Consider the following 21,196-nt stretch of genomic DNA (forward strand, 5'->3'; position numbering starts at 1 on the left):
CCAGTTTCATCATAGCACTTGATGGTTTTTGCAACTGCACTTGAACAAACTTTCAAAGTTCTTGAAATGTTCCAGATTGACTGACCTTCGTCTTAAAGTAATGATGGACTCATTTCTCTTTGCTTATTTGAGCTGTTCTTGCCGTAATATGGACTTCGTCTTTTACCAAATAGGGCAATCTTCTGTATACCACCCCTACCTTGTCACAACACAATTGATTGGCTCAAACTTAAGAAGGAAAGAAATTCCACAAATTAACATTTAACAAGGCCCACCTGTTAATTGAAATGCATTCCAGGTGACTGCCTCATGAAGCTTGCCAAGAGTGTGCAAAGCTGTCATCAAGGCAAAGGGTGCCTACTTCGAAGAACCTCAGATATATTTTGATTTGTTTAACACTCTTTTGGTTACTACATGATTCCATATGTGTTATTTCATAGTTTTGATATCTTCACTATTATTCTACAATGTAGAAAATAGCAAAAATAAAGAAAAACCCTTGAATGAGTAGGTGTGTCCAAACTTTTGACTGTAAAATTCGCAGTGGGCGGTTTCTGTCAAGAAAGGGGAACAAATGTTGTGATGAGATCTACAGTATAGATAGTGTGTGATCCTAACTTTTCTATTACGGTTTCTTGACACGTCATTCAGAGTTATTTCTATGAGCTTTGTATGTTCTCTTTTTAGTGTCTGACAGGCCTATTCAGAAGGAATGGTACTGAACAATACACCTCGATTGTTTCATTTCTGAGGAGTCATACAGTGCCTTCAGAAAGAGTTCACACCCCCTTGACTTCTTCCACATTTTGCATACTGCCTGAATTTAAAACGGATTAAATTGATATTATTTGTCACTGGCGTACACACAATACCCCATCATCTCAAAGTGGAATTATGTTTTTCAAAATGTTAACAAATTAATAAAAAATGAACAGCTGAAATGTCTAAGTATTCAGCTCTTGGAGATTTACCCAAGAAGCCTCACAGCTGTAATCACTGACAAAGGTGTTTCTAACATGTATTGACTTAGGGGGGTGAATATATTAGTGTTTTATTTTTCTTCATCAAAACAAATAAATATGTTTTTCTTCCACTGACAGTGTTTTGTGTAGATAGTTTACAAAAAATGACAATTAAATCAATTTTAATCCCACTTTGTAACACAATAAAATGTTAAGAAATCCAAGGGGTGGTGAATACTTATGATACCCACTGTATACGGACTACGGTGCAAAATTCTGCCAAACCCTATGGGTAGTTTTCCTGGACACGAAATAAGCCTACCCCTGGACTAAAAAGTGCTTCCAATTGAGAATTTCCATTGAGAGTGATTCTGAATTCAGGGCTAGGATGAATCTGTGTTTGGGAAACCTTACCTATGAGTTCTATATGGGTTATAGCCCGGGCATTTAGAATGAGAAACTCACCAGTCGCCAGGCCCTGTTCTGTTTGTGCTGCTGCCAAATTCCCCACTTGGGTGAAGCGGTTTCAGTCAACAACACACACACACACACACACACAGCAGGCACTCAGGCCAAGCCCATTCCTATCCAATAAGCAGTGGCCAAGGTTAAAATTAAAATCAAACGCCCCCGCACTTACTTAGCCGCAACCTAATACGGGTCCGGGTAACCTGACGGGGTTGCAGGAGATGAATGACAGATTTTTTTTCTTCCAAATTGTATTTAATTACAACAATGAGCACTGAGTGGTTGGCCCTGAAACGAGAGAGCGTTTCTCACTGCATCATCTCACCTGGAATGAAAGTCCTGAGGGTTTCAGGACACAAACAGGCCCTTTCATGGTGTTTTTGCTTCCAGGAACCACACAGAGCGGGGGGAAGGGGGGGAAAAGGTATTCTAAATGAAGGATTCCTTTACCCAGGGGGGATAAACTACAGGGGTTCTGCTACAACGAGAGGCCTTTGAGGCCAGAAAATGTCCCTCTAGGAATGGGTCAAACAGCATTTAATCAAATAATATGAGTATTTTTGATCGAAGACGATACCAGTATTAAAGGGAAAGGGCTAATCCTCACCGTGAGTACTGGAATGAACTAATCAACATTCCAAGAGTTAAAAGGATTTTGTTTCGAGTAGAGGCTGCACCAAAGAGTTACAAACTGGGTGTGCCACTCACTGACAGGCCACTTCAATCAGCCAATCATTGAACATATCTAAGACAAACATTTGCAGTTGAGTCAAGTAAACTCAAACTGTAGATGACCTGTGAGCTGTTCTCACCTAACACAAAAGACCTAGGCTACCTGGGTCCCAGAATGGATCCAAGAATTCTGTCACGCAGGAGGACATCTAAACAATCTCTCATTCTTTAGCTTTGGGGTGCAGATCGTCGTTAAATGGGAAGTATTATTTAAAAGGATGTATATAAAACTGGAGGATACAAAAACGATTGAGCTAGCTCTGGATAACTTTTAAGAATCCCGTACTCTGCATCACGTGCAGTCTGAACAGTGGAACAAGGCCACGAACGCCGCCACGCCTTGCCTTCTCACTGCAGTCAGTCTTCCAAGTGAAAGTTTTCTCTCGGCAGTGTTTATGAAAGCCCGAGCCCTGTGATGAAAGAGAGAAAGAGGGAGGGAGAGAGAGCGAGGAATGCCACCACCCCCCGAAACAGCATTACTCACTGCATCCGCTGACTAATGTGAAGTTCCAACTAATTGTTCCAGATTAGTCAGGGGACAGGAGGAGGAGGAGAGGGGCACACTCAGACAGGGGCAGGAAGAGAGAGTGGCCAAAGGATAATGGCTAATGTTTAGCCATTTCTCCAGACCGCACATGCATTGAGAGTGGAAAGAGAGAAACCAACTAAAATCCTCAGTTTGAAGACTAGTTTGTCTTCTGGTGTTGTGTTATTACTGCATGAGTGTGCCACCCTATTGAACTACCCCTTCATTTATTTACGTGGCCTGTCCCGAATGTACACACACACACACTATCTAAGGTTCTTGAACAAGGCACTTAACCCTAAGTGCTCCTGTAAGTCGCTTTGGATAAGAGAGTCTGCTAATTGGCTAAAATGTAAATGTTTTCAGTGCACTACTTTTGACCAGGGCCCACAATATGGTGCCATTTGTAAAGTATCCTAAGAACAACTAAAAGGAAAAAGCCTTTGAGCAGTTCTATGGGAAATCAAAGTGGTTGTGAGTTGAAGAGTGGCGGGCCGGCAGCAATTCGTCCCGTTAGGGCTGCACGTCGCCGGTCATATGAGAGGGCTGAGGCACAGAGAGGGTCCCACGCCAGGTCACTTTAACAGGGGAACACCCCAGGGATGAGCTCACCACTGGTATTACTCAGCCTTTCCACTTAACTAACTGCCTGTCTATCTGACTGCCTGTCTATCTGACTGCCTGTCTATCTGACTGTCTGTCTATCTGACTGTCTGTCTATGCGTGCATGGGCTTTTGTCTGACTGTCTGTGTCTGAGGCCTTCTCTGCAGGGGATGTCTGCTACCGACTTCACCCGTCTAGGCCAGGTTTCTAACTCAATTGGGTCACAGGCTTCTGACTGACACATTGCTAACTAGAGGAAGTAGTTAAACGTCAGTCAATTTCACCTGTGGTTACTGGTGGTTATCAGATGGAAAGTTGTCAAGACAAAACTATTACTTGCACCTGTATTGCGAGTGGCGATGAACTGTTTCCGACACAAATTATTCTGGTGCACGACAATGTACTATATAATATAATTTTTAACGTAATAATTAATGTACGACACACCCCACTGAGGCCTTTCAACGTGTAGGTGAAGGAATTCTTAGTGACACTAAAGTGGAACGTCTGAATCTAACGCCGACAATCCTGAACAACATCAGAATCTAATGCTAATATCACTGCAGAGGGCATGAAGGTGAAATTCCCTAGTCATGTTTCCACACACAACTGACAAACAAGTTATTCAGGAAGTGGCTATGGCAAGCCAAGACAATGCCTTTCCGTGGTGGAATAAAGGCTTGCTACATCCCACGGTGCCTTTGGAATCCATTCCACACTGTAGCTGCAGAATGTGACACTATGGGACTCAACCATTAGATAAGAACATACAGTGTAGTACACTGATGGACCAATAAGGGGTTCCAGCAACATACTACAAGCTCTTGTCGATGTGCCTTCAGAAAGTATTCACACCCCTTGACTTTAAAATTGATTAAATTGAAATTTGTCATCACTGGCCTACACACAATGCCCCCCATAATGTCAAAGCGCAATCATGTTTTTCAAAATCTTTACAAACTAAAAATAGAAATGTCGAGTCAATTACTTAACCCCTTTGCTATGACAAGCCTAAATAAGTTCAGGAGTTGCATGGACTCACTCAAGAGTGACATAATAGTGTTTAACATGATTTTTGAATGACTTCATCTCTGTACCTCACATATACAATTATCTGTAAGGTCCCTCAGTCTAGCAGTGAATTCCAAACACAGATTCAACCACAAAGTCCAGGGAGGTTTTCCAATGCATTGCAAAGGGCACCTATTGGTAGATGTGTAATACATTTAAAAAAGCATACATTGAATATCCCTTTGAGCATGGTGAAGTAATGAATACACTTTGGATGGTGTATCAATACACCCAGTCACTAGAAAGATACAGGCTTCCTTCCTAACTCTGTTGCCGGAGAGGATGGAAACCGCTTAGGGATTTCACCATGAGACCAATGGTGACTTTAAAACAATTACAGAGTTGAATGGCTGTGATAGGAGAAAACTCAGGATGGATCAACAACATTGTAGTTAGTCCACAATACTAACCTAATTGACAGAGTGAAAAGAAGGAAGCCTGTACAGAATACAAATATTCCAAAACATGCATCCTCTTTGCAGGTCACTAAAGTAATACTGCAAAAAAATTGGCAAAGCATTTAACTTTTTGTCCTGAATACAGAGTGTTATGTCTGGGGCAAATCCAACACAACACATTACTGAGTACCACTTTCCATATTTTTAAGCATAGTGGTGGTTGCATCATGTTATAGGTATGCTTGTAATCGTTAAGGACTGGGGAGTTTTTCAGGATAAAAAAGAAACGGAATGGAGCTAAGCACAGGCAAAATCCTACAGGAAAACCTGGTTTAGTCTGCTTTCCACCAGACACTGGGCGATGAATTCACCTTTCAGCAGGACAATAACCTACTTGGAAATATATGGCAAAACATTGAAAATTGTTGTCTAGCAATGATCAACAACCAATTTGACAGAGCTTAAAGAATTTTGAAAAGAATACTGGGCAAATGTTTCACAATCCAAGCGTGGAAAGCGCTAAGAGACTTACACAGAAAGACTCCCAGCTGTAATCGTTGCCAAAAGGTGCTTCTACAAAGTGTTGACTCAGGGGAGTGAATACTTATGTAAATGAGATATTTCTGCATTTCATTTTTCAATAAATTTGCAAAACTTTCTAAAAACATGTTTTGACTTTGTCATTATGGGGTATTGTGTGTAGATGGGTGAGTAAAAAAAAAAAAAATTTGAATCCATTTTGAATTCAGGCTGTAACAACAAAATGTGGAATAAGTCAAGGGGTATGAATACTTTCTGAAGGCACTGTACTCAGTAATCTGAGAACAATACGTAATTCTCCTATTGTCCCTCTGAACTTACCATACAAACACGCTGTACTTGTCACGCCCTGGCTCTAGGGACTCTTAAGTTGAGCCAGGGTGTGTAGAGTTTATGTTTTGTGCTCGTTGTGTCTAGTTTAGTTTGTATATCTATGTTGGCCAGAGTGGTTCTCAATCAGAGGCAACGAGTATCAGCTGTTGCTGGTTGTCTCTGATTGGGAACCATATTTAGTCAGGTGGTTTTCCCACAGTGTTTGTGGGATCTTGTTCCGTGTTGGTTTGTGTTTTGCACCTGTGGACGTCACGTATCGATTTGTTGTTTTGTTCGTGTATCATTTAATAAATAAGTATGTTCTCCTTCCACGCTGCGCCTTGGTCCTCTATATCCGACGATCGTGACAGAAGATCCCACCAATACAGGACCAAGCAACGTGCCCAGGCAGGAGAGGAGAAGCGGCGCCAACCGGGCAGTCGTCGGACAGGCGAGGGGCACCCCCAATAAATGTTTAGGGGGGGGCACATGGCAGGGACGACGGGGCCACTGGAGGCAGATAAGGGGCGAGTTGGTGGACGAGGAGAGAAGGCCACCGGGTTACGGGAGCCATTGGTGTATAGAGGGAAGGAAAATGTAGAGGCACGGCGAGAGGTACTGAAGTGTGTTGCCAGTCCGGTCCGGCCCGTTCCTGATCCCCGTGTAAGGCCAGTGGTGTGTGTTCCCAGTACGGTCCGGCCTGTTCCTGTCCATCGCGCCAAGCCTATGGTGCGCGTCGCCAGCCCGGAGCCGGAACCGCCTCCGAGGAGGAATGCCCACCCAGCCCTCCCCTGTCCGGTGATGTTCAGGCGCGGTCGCAGTCCGCGCATTTAGGGGGGGGTACTGTCACGACCTGGCTCTAGGGACTCTTTTAAGTTGAGCCAGGGTGTGTAGAGTTTATGTTTTGTGCTCGTTGTGTCTAGTTTAGTTTGTATATCTATGTTGGCCAGAGTGGTTCTCAATCAGAGGCAACGAGTATCAGCTGTTGCTGGTTGTCTCTGATTGGGAACCATATTTAGTCAGGTGGTTTTCCTACAGTGTTTGTGGGATCTTGTTCCGTGTTGGTTTGTGTTTTGCACCTGTGGACGTCACGTATCGATTTGTTGTTTTGTTCGTGTATCATTTAATAAATAAGTATGTTCACCTTCCACGCTGCGCCTTGGTCCTCTATATCCGACGATCGTGACAGTACTCAAAACAGTTGTACAGAAAACATGCTGTACAATGTCAATTGACTTCGATGTCAGGAACCGACTCAGACAGGGTTCCGTGGGAAGGACAATGGTTTGGATGACTCACTGTCATATTGTCAGATATATTGACATCTGATCAAAAGAAACAGGCTTTCATCATACTCCCTTTTCTCACACTACCAGTAATCAGTTTCAGTACATTTTTGGCTCTTAGCACAGCACCACTCCTGGGAATGGTCGTCATAGCTCCAGGAGAGAAGGGAAGGTCAGATAAGAACGGTTCCAGTTAAAATCTCTTGCAACCTTCCCTGAGATAACATTCATGAGTGTGTGTGGGGACAGGACATGCCTGGAGGTAGGAAGATGTAGAGGTGGGGGAGTAGGCTTCAGGGTGGGTCACTGGAGCAGAACCACTGATTAACACACACACACACACACACACACACACTCCTAGAAAGCCTCACTAAATTATTCCAGTAATAAGTGTTATCATGGAGAAGAATTGCAAAAGCAAAACCCTGCTATACATACTTGTGGTTTTGGTACAGGTTTTGTTACTACTGATAACAAGACTAAATGTATGGCTATAGATGTAGGATCTTAATTTGATTACCCTGTTGCAGGAGAACTTTCCTGCAATGCAGGACATTTAAAACGTGTAGTGTATTTGAGGTATAAAAAGATTTTTGAAGTATGTAATTTCCACTTAAGAAATGTCAGACTTGATTTTACCTTACGTAACAAAATGATCGACCCCTAAAAAAACGTCCATTAATTATTATCCACATTATAATTCATATTTCGTGTTGCTGCAAGGTTATTTTCCTGCTGTAGCAAACTGGCTCAAATTAAGATCCTACATCTGTATTAATATGACAGTCATAAATGTACTGTTAACACTGACCTGGTCAAAGAGCTGTTTGCCAGTGGTGCTGGGCTGGACGGCAAACTCCAGCTCAGCGTCCATGGTGGTGACGCGAACATTGACCTGAGGAGACAGAGACATGACAGAAAGACATTAGTAACACAAAAACATTAGTATTTACTATTTAGTAAGAGAGATGTGTTCAAACGCTTTAGGAACTAACAATGAATGAGCAGCCGTAGAGTAATGTACAAAAAATAAATGTACTGTACTTTTTTTCTTTTCTTTAAAAAAAACAAACATTTTTTAGTCATTTATCAGACGCTCTTATCCAGAGCGACTTACAGTTAGTGAGTGCATACATTTTTCATACTGGCACCCCGTGGGAAACAAACCCACAACCCTGGCGTTGCAAGCGCCATGCTCTACCAACTGAGCTACAGGGGACTTCAAAGGGGATGATACGTACAGACGAAACACAGCAGATCATGTGTTTGTTTATGTGCCTTGTAATAGACAGAAATACTGATCAGAGGGAATTAAGGGTGAAAATCACGAGGTGTTTCACTTTCAATATTTACTCCTGGGCTCGTTTCAGATTTCACACTAACCTAGTGTGGTAAACTTGTGTGTGGTTGTGAAAAAACACACCTACTGCACTTTTTTTTTTTGTTTGTTTGTCATTTAGCAGACGCTCTTATCCAGAGCGACTTACAGTTAGTGAATACATCTTTTTTTATACTGGCCCCCCGTGGGAATCGAACCCACAACCCTGGCGTTGCAAACGCCATGCTCTACCCTGGACGACGCTGGGCCAATTGTGCACCGCCCATGAGTCTCCCGGTCGCGGCCGGCTGCGACAGAGCCTGGATTCGAACCAGGATCTCTAGTGGCACAGTTAGCACTGCGATGCAGTGCCTTAGACCACTGCGCCACTCAGGAGCACATGTAGGCCTATAGTCAAATGCAATCCAATTTATTTATCAGCAGTTGTCACAAAGTTCGTTACAGATACCCAGCATAAAACCCCAAAAAGTAACCAACGCGGATGTAATGGCACAGTGGCTAGGAAAAATTCACTAGAAGGCAGGAACCTAGGAAGAAACCTAGAGAGGAAACAGGCTCTGAGGGGTGCCATAGCAGCTGTAGTTAGTTACAGTAAAGGAACATGGTTGATTTTAGAAGGGAACCCCTAACGGAGATAGCGATAGGTGGAGAGGGCAATAGTGTCATAACCCCTCAACACAGACCAGCTAATCAGGTTAGCCTGTATTGACAATGTCCATCCATTCCCTTCCGTTTTGAGAGAAAAGGCATGCCTTTCCGTTCTTCGGTTAATAACTTATAAGACTGACCTATGCCGCACAAACATGGCAAGTCCTTATTGTTTAGGCCTGCAGGAATTTTAAACGGACGCCTAAGTCATAAAATAAATTAGATAGATAGATGACACTGAACAAAAATGTAAATGCAACACGTAAAGTGTTGGTTCCATGTTTCATGAGCTAAAATAAAAGATCCCAGAAATGTTCCATATGCACAAAAAGCTTATTTCTCTAAACATTAGGAGTCTGTAATAAACCCCTTTTGTGGAGAAAAACTCATTTGGATTGGCTGGGCCTGGTTCCCCAGTGGGTGTGTCCCTGCCCAGTCATGTTAAATCCATAGATTAGGGCATAATGACTATTTCAATTGACTGATTTCCCTCTATGAACTGTAACTCAGTGAAATCTTTGAAATTGTTGCGTTTATATATTTTTGTTCAGTATACACATTACTTGAATGGAAAAACGCTTTCAGTGTAAACTGAAACGACTAAACCCATATATAAAGTATGTAAAATCCAAGCATCTGCCTCTAATCCTAGGAAGCTCTTTGCCACCTTCTCCTCCCTGCTGAATCCTTCTACCCCCCCTTACCCCACCCCAAAGAAAGAAGAAAAGAAAAAAAACATATTGTAAAGTGGTTATCCCACTGGCTATAAGGTGAATGCACCAATTTCTAAGTCGCTCTGGATAAGAGCGTCTGCTAAATGACGTAAATGTAAAAAAGATAATGGACCTATATATATTTTATATTACAATCATTGACAAATAACAATCGGCAAGATAAAAGCTAGACAGTCAGGGAGAATTGAAAATTCCCAAAACATTGAATTTGGTAGTATTGATTTTGTTATTATGTTAGAGCAAAAGAACAGCATTAGTCATGGCAAAATGCATAAAATAGCAGGGAAATTGCTTTAAAACTACAAAAACTAATCTCAGCTCCATGGAGAAATGTGTAGAATTGCAGGATTTAAAAAAATAAGCTAACATTTCTCTACACCGCCAAGATGGGGGCTTCTACAAAAAAATGTTTTATGCAGCTGCACTGACCGAGCCCATTGCCACCCCCAGTCATGCCCCCCTGCCACGCCCACCACCTAAGCCCCTTTTTGATCCAGAAAAAACCTGGCATGACTGCCTGCTTAAGGAGGTCCACTGTGGTAATAAAATGTTTCAAACAACTAAAAGTTTTTTGAAAAAACTATGAAAAACATTAGCCTCATATAGTATGTTGCAATGAGAGCACCCTCTGATTTCCATGAATGAGGCATGATGTCAAGTTTGTAGTCTTTCACAATAAATACTTAATTCCATGTAGGTTAGTTCTCATCACACGATTAAAGTCCTGCTACAATACATAATATTCATTACAATATCAGCATTGTAAGCTTACTAACAAACACTAGTCCTACACCTTTCGCATCTAGGTCAAATGTTTCAGTTGAGAAAATGAGGCCTACAGTATTTACCCAGGTTATTGGCACTGACAACCCTATGGAGATGTGTGTGGACTCCGGTAAGAGGGAGACTGCTGCTAGCAGAGTCTTTGGTGTAATCTGTCATCTCCTGGCCATTGTGAATGACATTGAGGCTCTGAAGTGATGAAACGCAATGACGCCCACTGGAAACGGCCTAACGGGATGTCTCCTGGGCTGGGGCCTGGGCTCTGACTGACTGGACTGTTTACTCACTGCCATGATGTCTAGCTGCCTCATAGGCTACATACTGAGCCTACACATAATAACTGACGTGTCTATGGCAGTAGATATGGCCAAATTAATTACTCCATAGAAAGGGGGTAAGCTACATGTAGTGTTGAGTAAAGCTTAACCATGTATTAGATCGTAGGTAGGTAGTTAGCTGTAGTTAGGTATTGTATTTATTGTAGGTTAGTATTGTTGTTATTGTAGCTTTCCGTGGGTAATTTGTGGGTTAGTTTCGAGGCATGAGGCTAGCTAGCTAGCGGGTAGCTATTGGTAACGATTAGCAACGCTGGAGAGCTGGTTCCAACGGTAATGTACTCCTACCCAACGTTTAACTTTTGCTTAACCATGTATTAGATCGTAGGTAGGTAGCTAGCTGTAGTTAGGTATTGAATTTATTGTAGGTTAGTATTGTGGTTGTAGTAGCTTTCCATAGGTAATTGTGGACTAGTATCGAGGCACGAGGCTAGCTAGCTAGCGGGTAGCTATTGGTAACGATTAGCAACGCTGGAGAGCTGGTTCCAACGTTTAATTATTATTATTATTATTATTATTATTTTTTTTTTTTGCTGCGTTGTGAAGGGAACTCGACACGGACTTGAATTGTCTGTTTGGTGTGCTGACACACTCTTGGCAGTTTGTTGTGGCCAGGTGTTGATGCTAAGTTGTGTGTTAATGGATGCTAGCTTGCAGGTTGGCTACGGCGTCATAGCTAGGCTTCGTGGGTTGTTGTGGGTAGTTACTGTGTCTTGGCAGTGTCCTCGGCCGTGCCAGCTGTAGCACGAAGCTAGCTAGCTAGCCGTTCTTCAAACAGAGTCGACACAGTGGCCATTGCTAGCTACCCAACATGACCATTTGGCTGTACTGTAGTAGCTAACCACAATTTACTTGTCCTAGCTAGCCAACGTCTAATCATTGCTGCGTCATATAAGGAACTTGACACAGACACGAATGATCTGTTTAGTGTGATATCACAATATTGGTGGTTTGTTGTGACCAAGTGTTGGCGCTAAACGGTGTGTTATTGTTATTGGATGCTAGTCTGCTAGTTGGCTATGGAGTCATAGTTGGCTAGCTGAACAAAGTGGGTTGAGTCTACTCCTTTAAACATTGAACCGCTGTGGTTCACAACAATTCTGATTTCCAAAGGCGGAAGTTGGGAGAGTTTTTGTTCGGGTGGTTCAGTGAAACAATTTTAGTTTCCGAGCTAGAAGATTTGGTGAGGGAGGCCCTGCTCTCTCCACTCCCAGATGCTTAGCCCATTTCATTCCGATCTCCTCTGCATTTTTGTAGCCATTTGCTACAGCCTGTCAACTATGCCTCTGCCTATCCCTGTTCTCTCCTCTCTGCACAGGCTACACAAACGCACCACACCGCGTGGCTGCTGCCTCTCCAATTTGGTGGTCCCTGCACGCACCACCCACGTGGAGTTCCAGGTCGCAGGCAGCCTCTGGAACTGCCGTTCTGCTGCCAACAAAGCTGACTTCATCCCAGCCTATGCCAACCTCCAGTCCCTCGACTTCCTGGCGCTGACGGAAACATGGATCACCACTGAAAACACCGCTACTCCTACTGCTCTCTCCTCGTCTGACCATGTGTTCTCGCATACCCCGAGAGCATCTGGTCAGAGGGGTGGTGGTACAGGAATCCTCATCTCTCCCAAGTGGACATTCTCAATTTTTCCCCTAACCCATCTGTCTATCTCCTCATTTGAATTCCATGCTGTCACAGTCACTAGCCCATTTAAGCTTAATATCCTTGTCATCTATCGCCCTCCAGGTTCCCTTGGAGAGTTCATCAATGAGCTTGACGCCTTGATAAGTTCCTTCCCTGAGGATGGCTCACCCCTCACAGTTTTGGGGGATTTCAACCTCCCTATGTCCACATTTGACTCATTTCTCTCTGCCTCCTTCTTTCCACTCCTCTCCTCTTTTGACCTCACCCTCTCACCGTCCCCCCCTACTCACAAGGCAGGCAATACGCTTGACCTCATCTTCACTAGATGCTGCTCCTCTACTAATCTCACTGCAACTCCCCTCCAAGTCTCCGACCACTACTTTGTTTCCTTTTCTCTCTCACTCTCCTCCCACACTACTCACTCTGCCCCTACACAGATGGTAATGCGCCGCCGCAACCTTCGCTCTCTCTCTCCCACTACTCTCTCCTCTTCCATCCTATCATCTCTTCCCTCTGCTCAATCCTTCTCCCTCCAATCTCCTGATTCTGCCTCCTCAACCCTCCTCTCCTCCCTTTCTGCATCCTTTGACTCTCTGTGTCCCCTATCCTCACGGCCGGCTCGGTCCTCCCCTCCAGCTCCGTGGCTTGATGACTCATTGCGAGCTCACAGAACAGAGCTCCGGGCAGCGGAGCGGAAATGGAAGAAAACTAAATTCCCTGCCGACCTGGCATCTTTTCACTCCCTCCTCTCTACATTTTCTTCATCTGTTTCTGCTGCTAAGGCCACCTTCTACCACTCTAAATTCCAAGCATCTGCCTCTAACCCTAGGAAGCTCTTTGCCACATTTTCCTCCCTCCTGAATCCTCCCCCCCCCCTCCCCCCCTCCTCTCTCTCTGTGGATGACTTCGTCAACCACTTTGAAAAGAAGGTTGACGACATCCGATCCTTGTTTGTTAAGCCTAATGACACTGCTGGTCCTGCTCACACTGCCCTACCCTATGCTTTGACTTCTTTCTCCCCTCTCTCTCCAGATAAGATCCTGCGACTTGTGACTGCAGGCCGCCCAACAACCTGCCCGCTTGACCCCATCCCCTCCTCCCTTCTCCAGACCATCTCCGGTGACCTTCTCCCCTACCTCACCTCGCTGATCAACTCATCCTTGACCGCTGGCCATGTCCCTTCCGTCTTCAAGAGAGCGAGAGTTACTCCCCTTCTCAAAAAACCAACACTCGACCCCACTGATGTCAACAACTACAGACCAGTATCCCTTCTTTCTTTTCTTTCCAAAACTATTGAGCGTGCCGTCTTTAGCCAACTCTCTTGCTATCTCTCTCAGAATGACCTTCTTGATCCAAACCAATCAGGTTTCAGGACTGGTCATTCAACTGAGACTGCTCTTCTCTGTGTCACAGAGACTCTCCGCACTGCTAAAGCTAACTCTCTCTCCTCTGCTCTTGTCCTTCTAGATCTGTCTGCTGCCTTTGATACTGTGAACCATCAGATCCTCCTCTCCACCCTCTCCGAAATGGGCATCTCCGGCGCGGCTCACTCCTGGATTGCGTCCTACCTGACCGGTCGCTCCTACCAAGTGGCGTGGCGGGAAGCTGTCTCCGCACCACGTGCTCTCACCACTGGTGTCCCCCAGGGATCGGTTTTGGGCCCTCTCCTTTTCTCCCTATACACCAAGTCACTTGGCTCTGTCATATCCTCACATGGCCTTTCCTATCATTGCTACGCTGACGATACACAACTAATCTTCTCCTTTCCCCCTTCTGATCACCAGGTGGCGAATCGCATCTCTGCATGTCTGGCAGACATATCAGTATGGATGACGGATCACCACCTCAAGCTGAACCCTGGCAAGACGGAGCTGCTCTTCCTCCCCGGGAAGGACTGCCCGTTCCATGATCTCGCCATCACGGTAGACAACTCCGCTGTGTCCTCCTCCCAGAGTGCGAAGAGCCTAGGCGTGACCCTGGACAACACCCTGTCGTTCTCCGCCAACATCAAGGCGGTGACCCGCTCCTGCAGGTTCATGCTCTACAACATTCGGAGAGTGCGACCCTGCCTTACACAGGAAGCGGCGCAGGTCCTGGTCCAGGCACTTGTCATCTCCCGTCTGGACTACTGCAACTCGCTGTTGGCTGGGCTCCCTGCCTGTGCCATTAAACCCCTACAACTCATCCAGAATGCCGCAGCCCGTCTGGTGTTCAACCTTCCCAAGTTCTCTCACGTCACCCCCCTCCTCCGCACACTCCACTGGCTTCCAATTGAAGCTCGCATCCGCTACAAGACCATGGTGCTTGCCTTTGGAGCAGTGAGGGGAACGGCACCCCTGTACCTTCAGGCTCTGATCAGTCCCTACACCCAAACGAGGACACTGCGTTCATCCACCTCTGGCCTGCTGGCTCCCCTTCCTCTGCGGAAGCACAGCTCCCCCTCAGCCCAGTCAAAACTGTTCGCTGCTCTGGCACCCCAATGGTGGAACAAGCTCCCTCACGACGCCAGGACAGCGGAGTCACTCACCACCTTCCGGAGACATTTGAAACCCCACCTCTTTAAGGAATACCTGGGATAGGCTAAAGTATTCCTTCTAACCCCCCCCCCCCCCCCCCAAATTGTAAAGTGGTTATCCCACTGGCTATAGGGTGAACGCACCAATTTGTGAGTCGCTCTGGCTAAGAGCGTCTGCTAAATGACGTTAATGTGCCCTTGAGCAAGGCACTTAACCCTAATTGCTCCTGTAAGTCGCTCTGGTTAAGAGCGTCTGCTAAATGACTAAAATGTAAAATGTAAAATGTAATTCAGGCCATAAGTACAAACAAATCAACTTTTTTTCTCTCTCTATCGATTAAAATATAATAAGTTCTGAGGCACATTTCCACCCAAACTTTTAATTTTGACATTAATCTATTGTGAAACACTATGGTTCATCCAAAATACGCTACTTTTTTCAATATGGCATGAGAAATGTTTTCATACTCTATTCCATTGACGACCAAACATAATGCCTTCATGTTATGTGTGGTCCTCTGTAGCTCAGCTGGTAGAGCACGGCGCTTGTAACGCCAAGGTAGTGGGTTCGATCCCCGGGACCACCCATACACAAAAATGTATGCACGCATGACTGTAAGTCGCTTTGGATAAAAGCGTCTGCTAAATGGCATATTATTATTATTATTATTATAAGAACAATTCAAAGTGAACGTGAATTGACTACAAGAGAAAAACGCATGAAAGGTTGTTTCTTTTTTTGCGTTGGAAAAGCCTCATCTACATATTGATTGTTGTGGGCAACAAAAAATATATTTACACAGCAAAACAAAGATCCCTTTTCATCTGGGCCTCCCCAGTGGTCCCTTTCCTGCACCACGAAGAATTCTAATGGACCCCAGCTCCCAGAACGCACACAGTCAAACTGACTCCAGATCAGCTGTGTAAGGGAGCCAGAAAGTAATCTGCTATATTATATATATATATATATATATACACACACACACACACAGTACCAGTCAAAAGTTTGGACACACCTACTTATTCAAGGATTTTTCTTTATTTTTACATTGTAGAATAATAGTGAAGACATCAAAACTATGAAATAACATATGGAATCATGTAGTAACCAAAAAAGTGTTAAACAAATCAAAATATATTTTATATTTGAGATTCTTCAATGTAGCCACCCTTTGCCTTGATGACAGCTTTGCGCACTCTTGGCATTCTCTCAACCAGCTTCACATGGAATGCTTTTCTAACAGTCTTGAAGGAGTTCCCACATATGCTGAGCACTTGTTGGCTGCTTTTCCTTCACTCTGTGGTCCGACTCATCCCAAACCATATCAATTGGGTTGAGGTCGGGGGATTGTGGAGGCCAGGTATGGTATTAAATAGCCACATTTTATTTGTCACATGCGCCGAATATAACAGGTGTAAACCTTACAGTTAAATGCTTATTTACAAGCCCTTAACCAACAATGCAGTTAAGAAAAAAAATAAGTGTTAAGAAAGTACTTACTAAATAAACAGAGGTAAACAATAAATAAATAATAATAATAATTAAAAGAGCAACAATAAAATAACAGTAACGAGGCTATATACAGGGGGTACCGGTACAGAGTCAATGTGCGGGGGCACAGGTTAGTCGAGGTAATTGAGGTAATATGTACATGTAAGTAGAGTTAAAGTGACTATGCATAGATAATAAACAGAGAGTAGCAGCAGCGTAAAAATGTGGTTAGCTGTTCAGAGTCTTATGGATTGGGGGTAAAAGTTGTTAAGAAGCCTTTTGGACCTAGACGGTACCGCTTGCCGTGCGGTAGCAGAGAGAACAGTCTATGACTAGGGTGGCTAGAGTCTTTGACAATTTTTAGGGCCTTTCTCTGACACCGCCTGGTATAGAGGTCCTGGATGGAAGGAAGCTTGGCCCCAGTGATGAACTGGGCCGTACGCACTACCCTCTGTAGTGCCTTGCGGTCGAAGGCTGAGCAGTTGCCATACCAGACGATGATACAACCAGTCAGGATGCTCTCGATGGTGCACCTGTAGAACTTTTTGAGGATCTGAGGACCTATGCCAAATCTTTTCAGTCTCCTGATGGGGAATAGGCGTTGTCGTGCCCTCTTCACGACTGTCTTGGTGTGTTTGGACCATGACAGTTCATTGGTGATGTGGACATCAAAGAACTAAAGGCTCTCAACCTGCTCCACTACAGCCCCGTTGATGAGAATGGGGGCGTGCTTGGCCCTCCTTTTCCTGTAGTCCACTATCATCTATATAACACCATTCACTGGTTAATGAGTTGGTCCCAATGGTGATCATCACCTGCATTCCCCTGTGCTGTAAACCATTCAATATTTAACCACGTGCATGGTTTGCATGGCTTTACAGGAGTCTGTTGCAATGTGGGGTTGTCATGGGAACGTGGCTGAAATGCCCCACAGAGCCATATAGCCATAAACCACCACTGTGCTGGGTGCAACGTGCTGACATGCAGTGCACTACCTCCCTGCAGTTGGTCCCATGGAGACTGGCGAGGGGGTAGTATACACCCATACTGCGCCCCTTTCATTAAGGTATTTAGGACTGAAACCTCTAAGAAGTGGATTCGTTTTGCAGACCAGGGCCCAGTACCTCAGCTTGGCCAACTTGTTGACTAAACACAGTGTATTGACTTCTATTAGGAACTAATTACTACATAATGATGTCTAAATATATAACGATGTGGTAAGTGCTAACGTGACGACTATTCAGAGTGACATACCCAGAGTGCGTAACAGCAGGCATCATTATAGCATTGAATTATCAATTATTGAAGAGAACAAATGATTAGCAATGGGTTTCGGACACGAGGAGGGAACACCCATACAGTACGTGTTGATTAAGGCCACGCCTTGTGTGACTGTGTGTGTGTGGTCTGACTGTCACATGGATGTTCAAGGGGCCGCGACCACACAGAAAGAGGATTTAGGGAAAGCCAAGGAGTGAACACCGTCACACACTTGGTGACAATGTGTTATTCTAACAAGTGTAACTCGAGCCAGAGAGAGAGAAGAGACCAAACCAGGATCTCAATCTCAGCTGCTCAAATCTTATCTTTCTCTTGTCAGATTTATTTATATTCTTAACCAAATGAACTCTAGCCTACTCTGCTGTCTCTATATAATAGAGAAATTCCACCATGTTTAACACGTATCTTTCACAGTAAAAAGGATTTTGCATCACAAAGCGTGATACAAAATCTCAATAAGAGCTGATCATGTCAGTTTTCTAGAAAGCCCTTCCAGTCAGTGAGTGCAGCAGCCACATCCAAAACATAAACACCTATTTTGACCAACCAATGCTATAAATAAAAAACTCAGCATTTTTAGGATTAATTTGAGAGTTGCAAAACTATTGACTTCAAAACAAAAAAATTAAAGACCAAGTTCATTAAAATACTTAACTTAGTAATAACTTGGCCGTAGTAATATTTCATGCCTTCCTTAAACTCTTAAGTTTCAGTTAGTCATGTAGAGAGAAGTGAGTCAGTGGCAGTAGATCAATGATTATGCCTCATTGAGATCATGGAAAATAAAACTATCTGCCATTATATCCCAAAAAGGCAAGGTTTTCAAGTGTTGTGCCTAACAGTGGAGTGACAGAGAGTGCTACTCTGTCATGCAGCCAGCACCACACTGATGATGTCACTACTTCCCAGTTTTGTGTGAATTTCTTAACAACCCTAGGGCAATTTCTAAACCAACCAACAACACTCTTTATTACTCCTAGAGTCTTCGACTGGGGGGTGTCTTGGATGGGGGACTAACTGTGAATACAATACAGCGTACTGTTCAACTATCAACTTCTCTCTAGATCACACGCGATTAGGGCTATTTGCACCCCGGGCAAAGCAAAATAGAAATGTCTCAGTTGAAGCACAGCACATTATTTTAGAGGCTGGTGTGATATTCCATTTAATCAAATAAACGTATCTGGTCATTTTGGTCAGACAATCCTTTACTTCCTCTTTGGTTAAAGTAATGAAAGTCCATTGTTTTGCAACACTTGTGGGAAGTGCTTTCAAATACACATTTTCAACAAAAAGCTGGGGGCAGTTGTGTACCCAGGTAGGTCACTGCTAAGATATTACATTAAGTCAAATAAAGAGGTTGTGAGAGTAAGACTTTAGTGAAAATGACTCAACTTCATGTGAGAAACCACATATTCAGACAGTGTGATCACTTACAAGAGGCCACCAAATTCTTATTCTCATATTCAATATTCTCAGTTCAGGAGAAAGTATTTCTATAAGTGAGGACAACGTTTTCATTTTCATCTACAAGTGACACCACAAATTAAACCATAGAAACATTATACATATTTAGTGTAGTGTAAGGTAGTCATTACAGCACAAATAGCCTATACAGCCCCTATCTCTAGACTCCCATGAATACCTCCTCTCATCACGAGCAGACATCGTGGCAATAAATCTCTCGCTTGCCTGGGCTACTCCCATCTCGACTCATGACTGGCAACGTATCATAGTTACCAAGCATTAGTTTCAGGCAACTCAGAAATAGTCTGAATACACGAAAAGCTTTTAAACAAATAAAACTACAGCAATACTTACAGCTTTAGGCATTTTGTTTCCTTTTCCTGGGTCTGTGCGCAGAGGTGTAAAGTGGGTTTCCAAATACTTCGGATAGCCTCCTAGATGACGTCTCCACAGTGCCTTCCTGTCAGAGGGAGCGAAAGAGAAACGAGTTTCAGCCACCCCGGTGATACTGAGTCAAATGGGACTACCCTTCCTTTTTTAAACGCTGCTGCGAAATTGAGATTGGTTGACGCAGGCCTTGTATATCCGTGTCAATCATTATTATGAATAAATATGGAAGTTTAGATTAAACGAGCCTCACCCATAAGAGTCACAGTCTCTACCCTTCTCGGTATTATCTTACTTGAGCACCAATACTGTATCAAGGTGTGAACCTTACTTCAGCACCACAACTGTATCAAGGTGTGAACCTTGCTCGGATAAAATGATGAGGGGGACGTTCGATGTAGCCTATATGCTGCACGGTGTACTTGAGAGACATTTTCCTTAAGAATTAATTAATTAAACTTGGCTACTACTGGGTGTAAAGCGGATATAAAGTAGCCTATCCGCCAGGGACAGACACTGTTACATTGTGTCAAAACTCCTTGTTGCGATTAGGGTCTGTTACAAATGTAACAACTTGATCAGTTGGAATCACAAGATAGCCACGAGCTTGATTCACTTCTGAAGAAGATACACATATTAGGGTATTTAATAATAGCCAACACTGTTTGGGCCATTTCAAAAGTAACAAAACCGACTAGATTAGGCTACACGACTGTGTGTTAAAACAGATACAATGTTCCACGCGTATGGTAGGCAATTTCTTGCTTGTTCTGTTCAAAGAAAACATGTTGAGTCCACCTACCAAACCCAAATCTACAGCCAACCTAAAACAGCTAGCATACTCGGCTAATCAGTGAATTTGACATAGCCCCTTCTTTTTTGTCAAATGTCATGATATTATTATGCAAAATATAATTATTTGACCCGAATCGAATAGGCTATAATTTTGGATTTTGGAGGAAAAATACGACTAAAATGTAGTCGTTACATCATGGATACATGTATACACATGCAATCTACATAACCTTCAACTGCTAGCCTTCTACCAAACCACATCCGACTACAATAATCCCAGACACCTGTTGTGAGATGTTGTTCCCCTTTGAGGGAAGAGGCAGCAGAAGTACTGCAACAAGTGCGGAAACAAAGTAGTGAGCATCCCTATTCTGCTCAACAGTCTCACGTTCACATAAATATTCGATGTATAGACTACGCTATACATTGTTACTTTGTAGAATGTCTTACCAGAGAAAGTGTGATTTGAGATGAGATGGTTCTATGGCAGGGCTACAGCCGCGTATACTCCCCTCTGCTGAACTCGCAGCGCGGCAATATGGCTGCTCCGCTCACTTCAGCGCTTCGACTATTACCGCCTGCTTGCATAAGTTCCTGTTTGTCACCGGTGCCAGGCAAGAGGGACAGTCATTCGTTCTCCAGCGACTCCCATCAATGACACGTACTAAGAACTGAAGTCATGCAAGCTTGTAGAAAAGTGCATAAAGAAAGGGCAAAACCCCACAACTGATCTACTGTAGCGATAGGCCTACAATTATATTTTTTAAATAATGGGGACACATTATTTTAAAGGGGAATTTGACCCTGGCTCTGCCACAGCATATAGTTATTATTACATTAACAACATTACGTTTTTATCATAGACATCACAATTATCCAA

At 43.8% G+C, this 21,196-nt stretch overlaps 1 protein-coding gene across 1 annotated transcript in view; it reads right to left on the reverse strand.

Annotated features, from left to right (window-relative positions):
• LOC311106368 (ezrin-like) overlaps positions 1 to 20,900 on the reverse strand; it is a 59,882-nt gene extending 38,982 nt beyond the window's left edge. The window contains exons 1-3 of the mRNA XM_084148702.1: positions 20,767 to 20,900; positions 19,489 to 19,594; positions 7,711 to 7,794 (exon numbers count right to left, since the gene is read on the reverse strand). Of these exons, the coding sequence (XP_084004828.1) occupies positions 7,711 to 7,794; positions 19,489 to 19,500 (96 nt within the window). The 5' untranslated portion in view covers positions 19,501 to 19,594; positions 20,767 to 20,900. The remainder of the gene's footprint in view (positions 1 to 7,710; positions 7,795 to 19,488; positions 19,595 to 20,766) is intronic.
• Between the last annotated feature and the right edge of the window lie 296 nt (positions 20,901 to 21,196).

This window comes from Coregonus lavaretus, assembly GCF_964263955.1.
Source record: "Coregonus lavaretus genome assembly, chromosome: 31".
NCBI classification, from domain to species: domain Eukaryota; kingdom Metazoa; phylum Chordata; class Actinopteri; order Salmoniformes; family Salmonidae; genus Coregonus; species Coregonus lavaretus.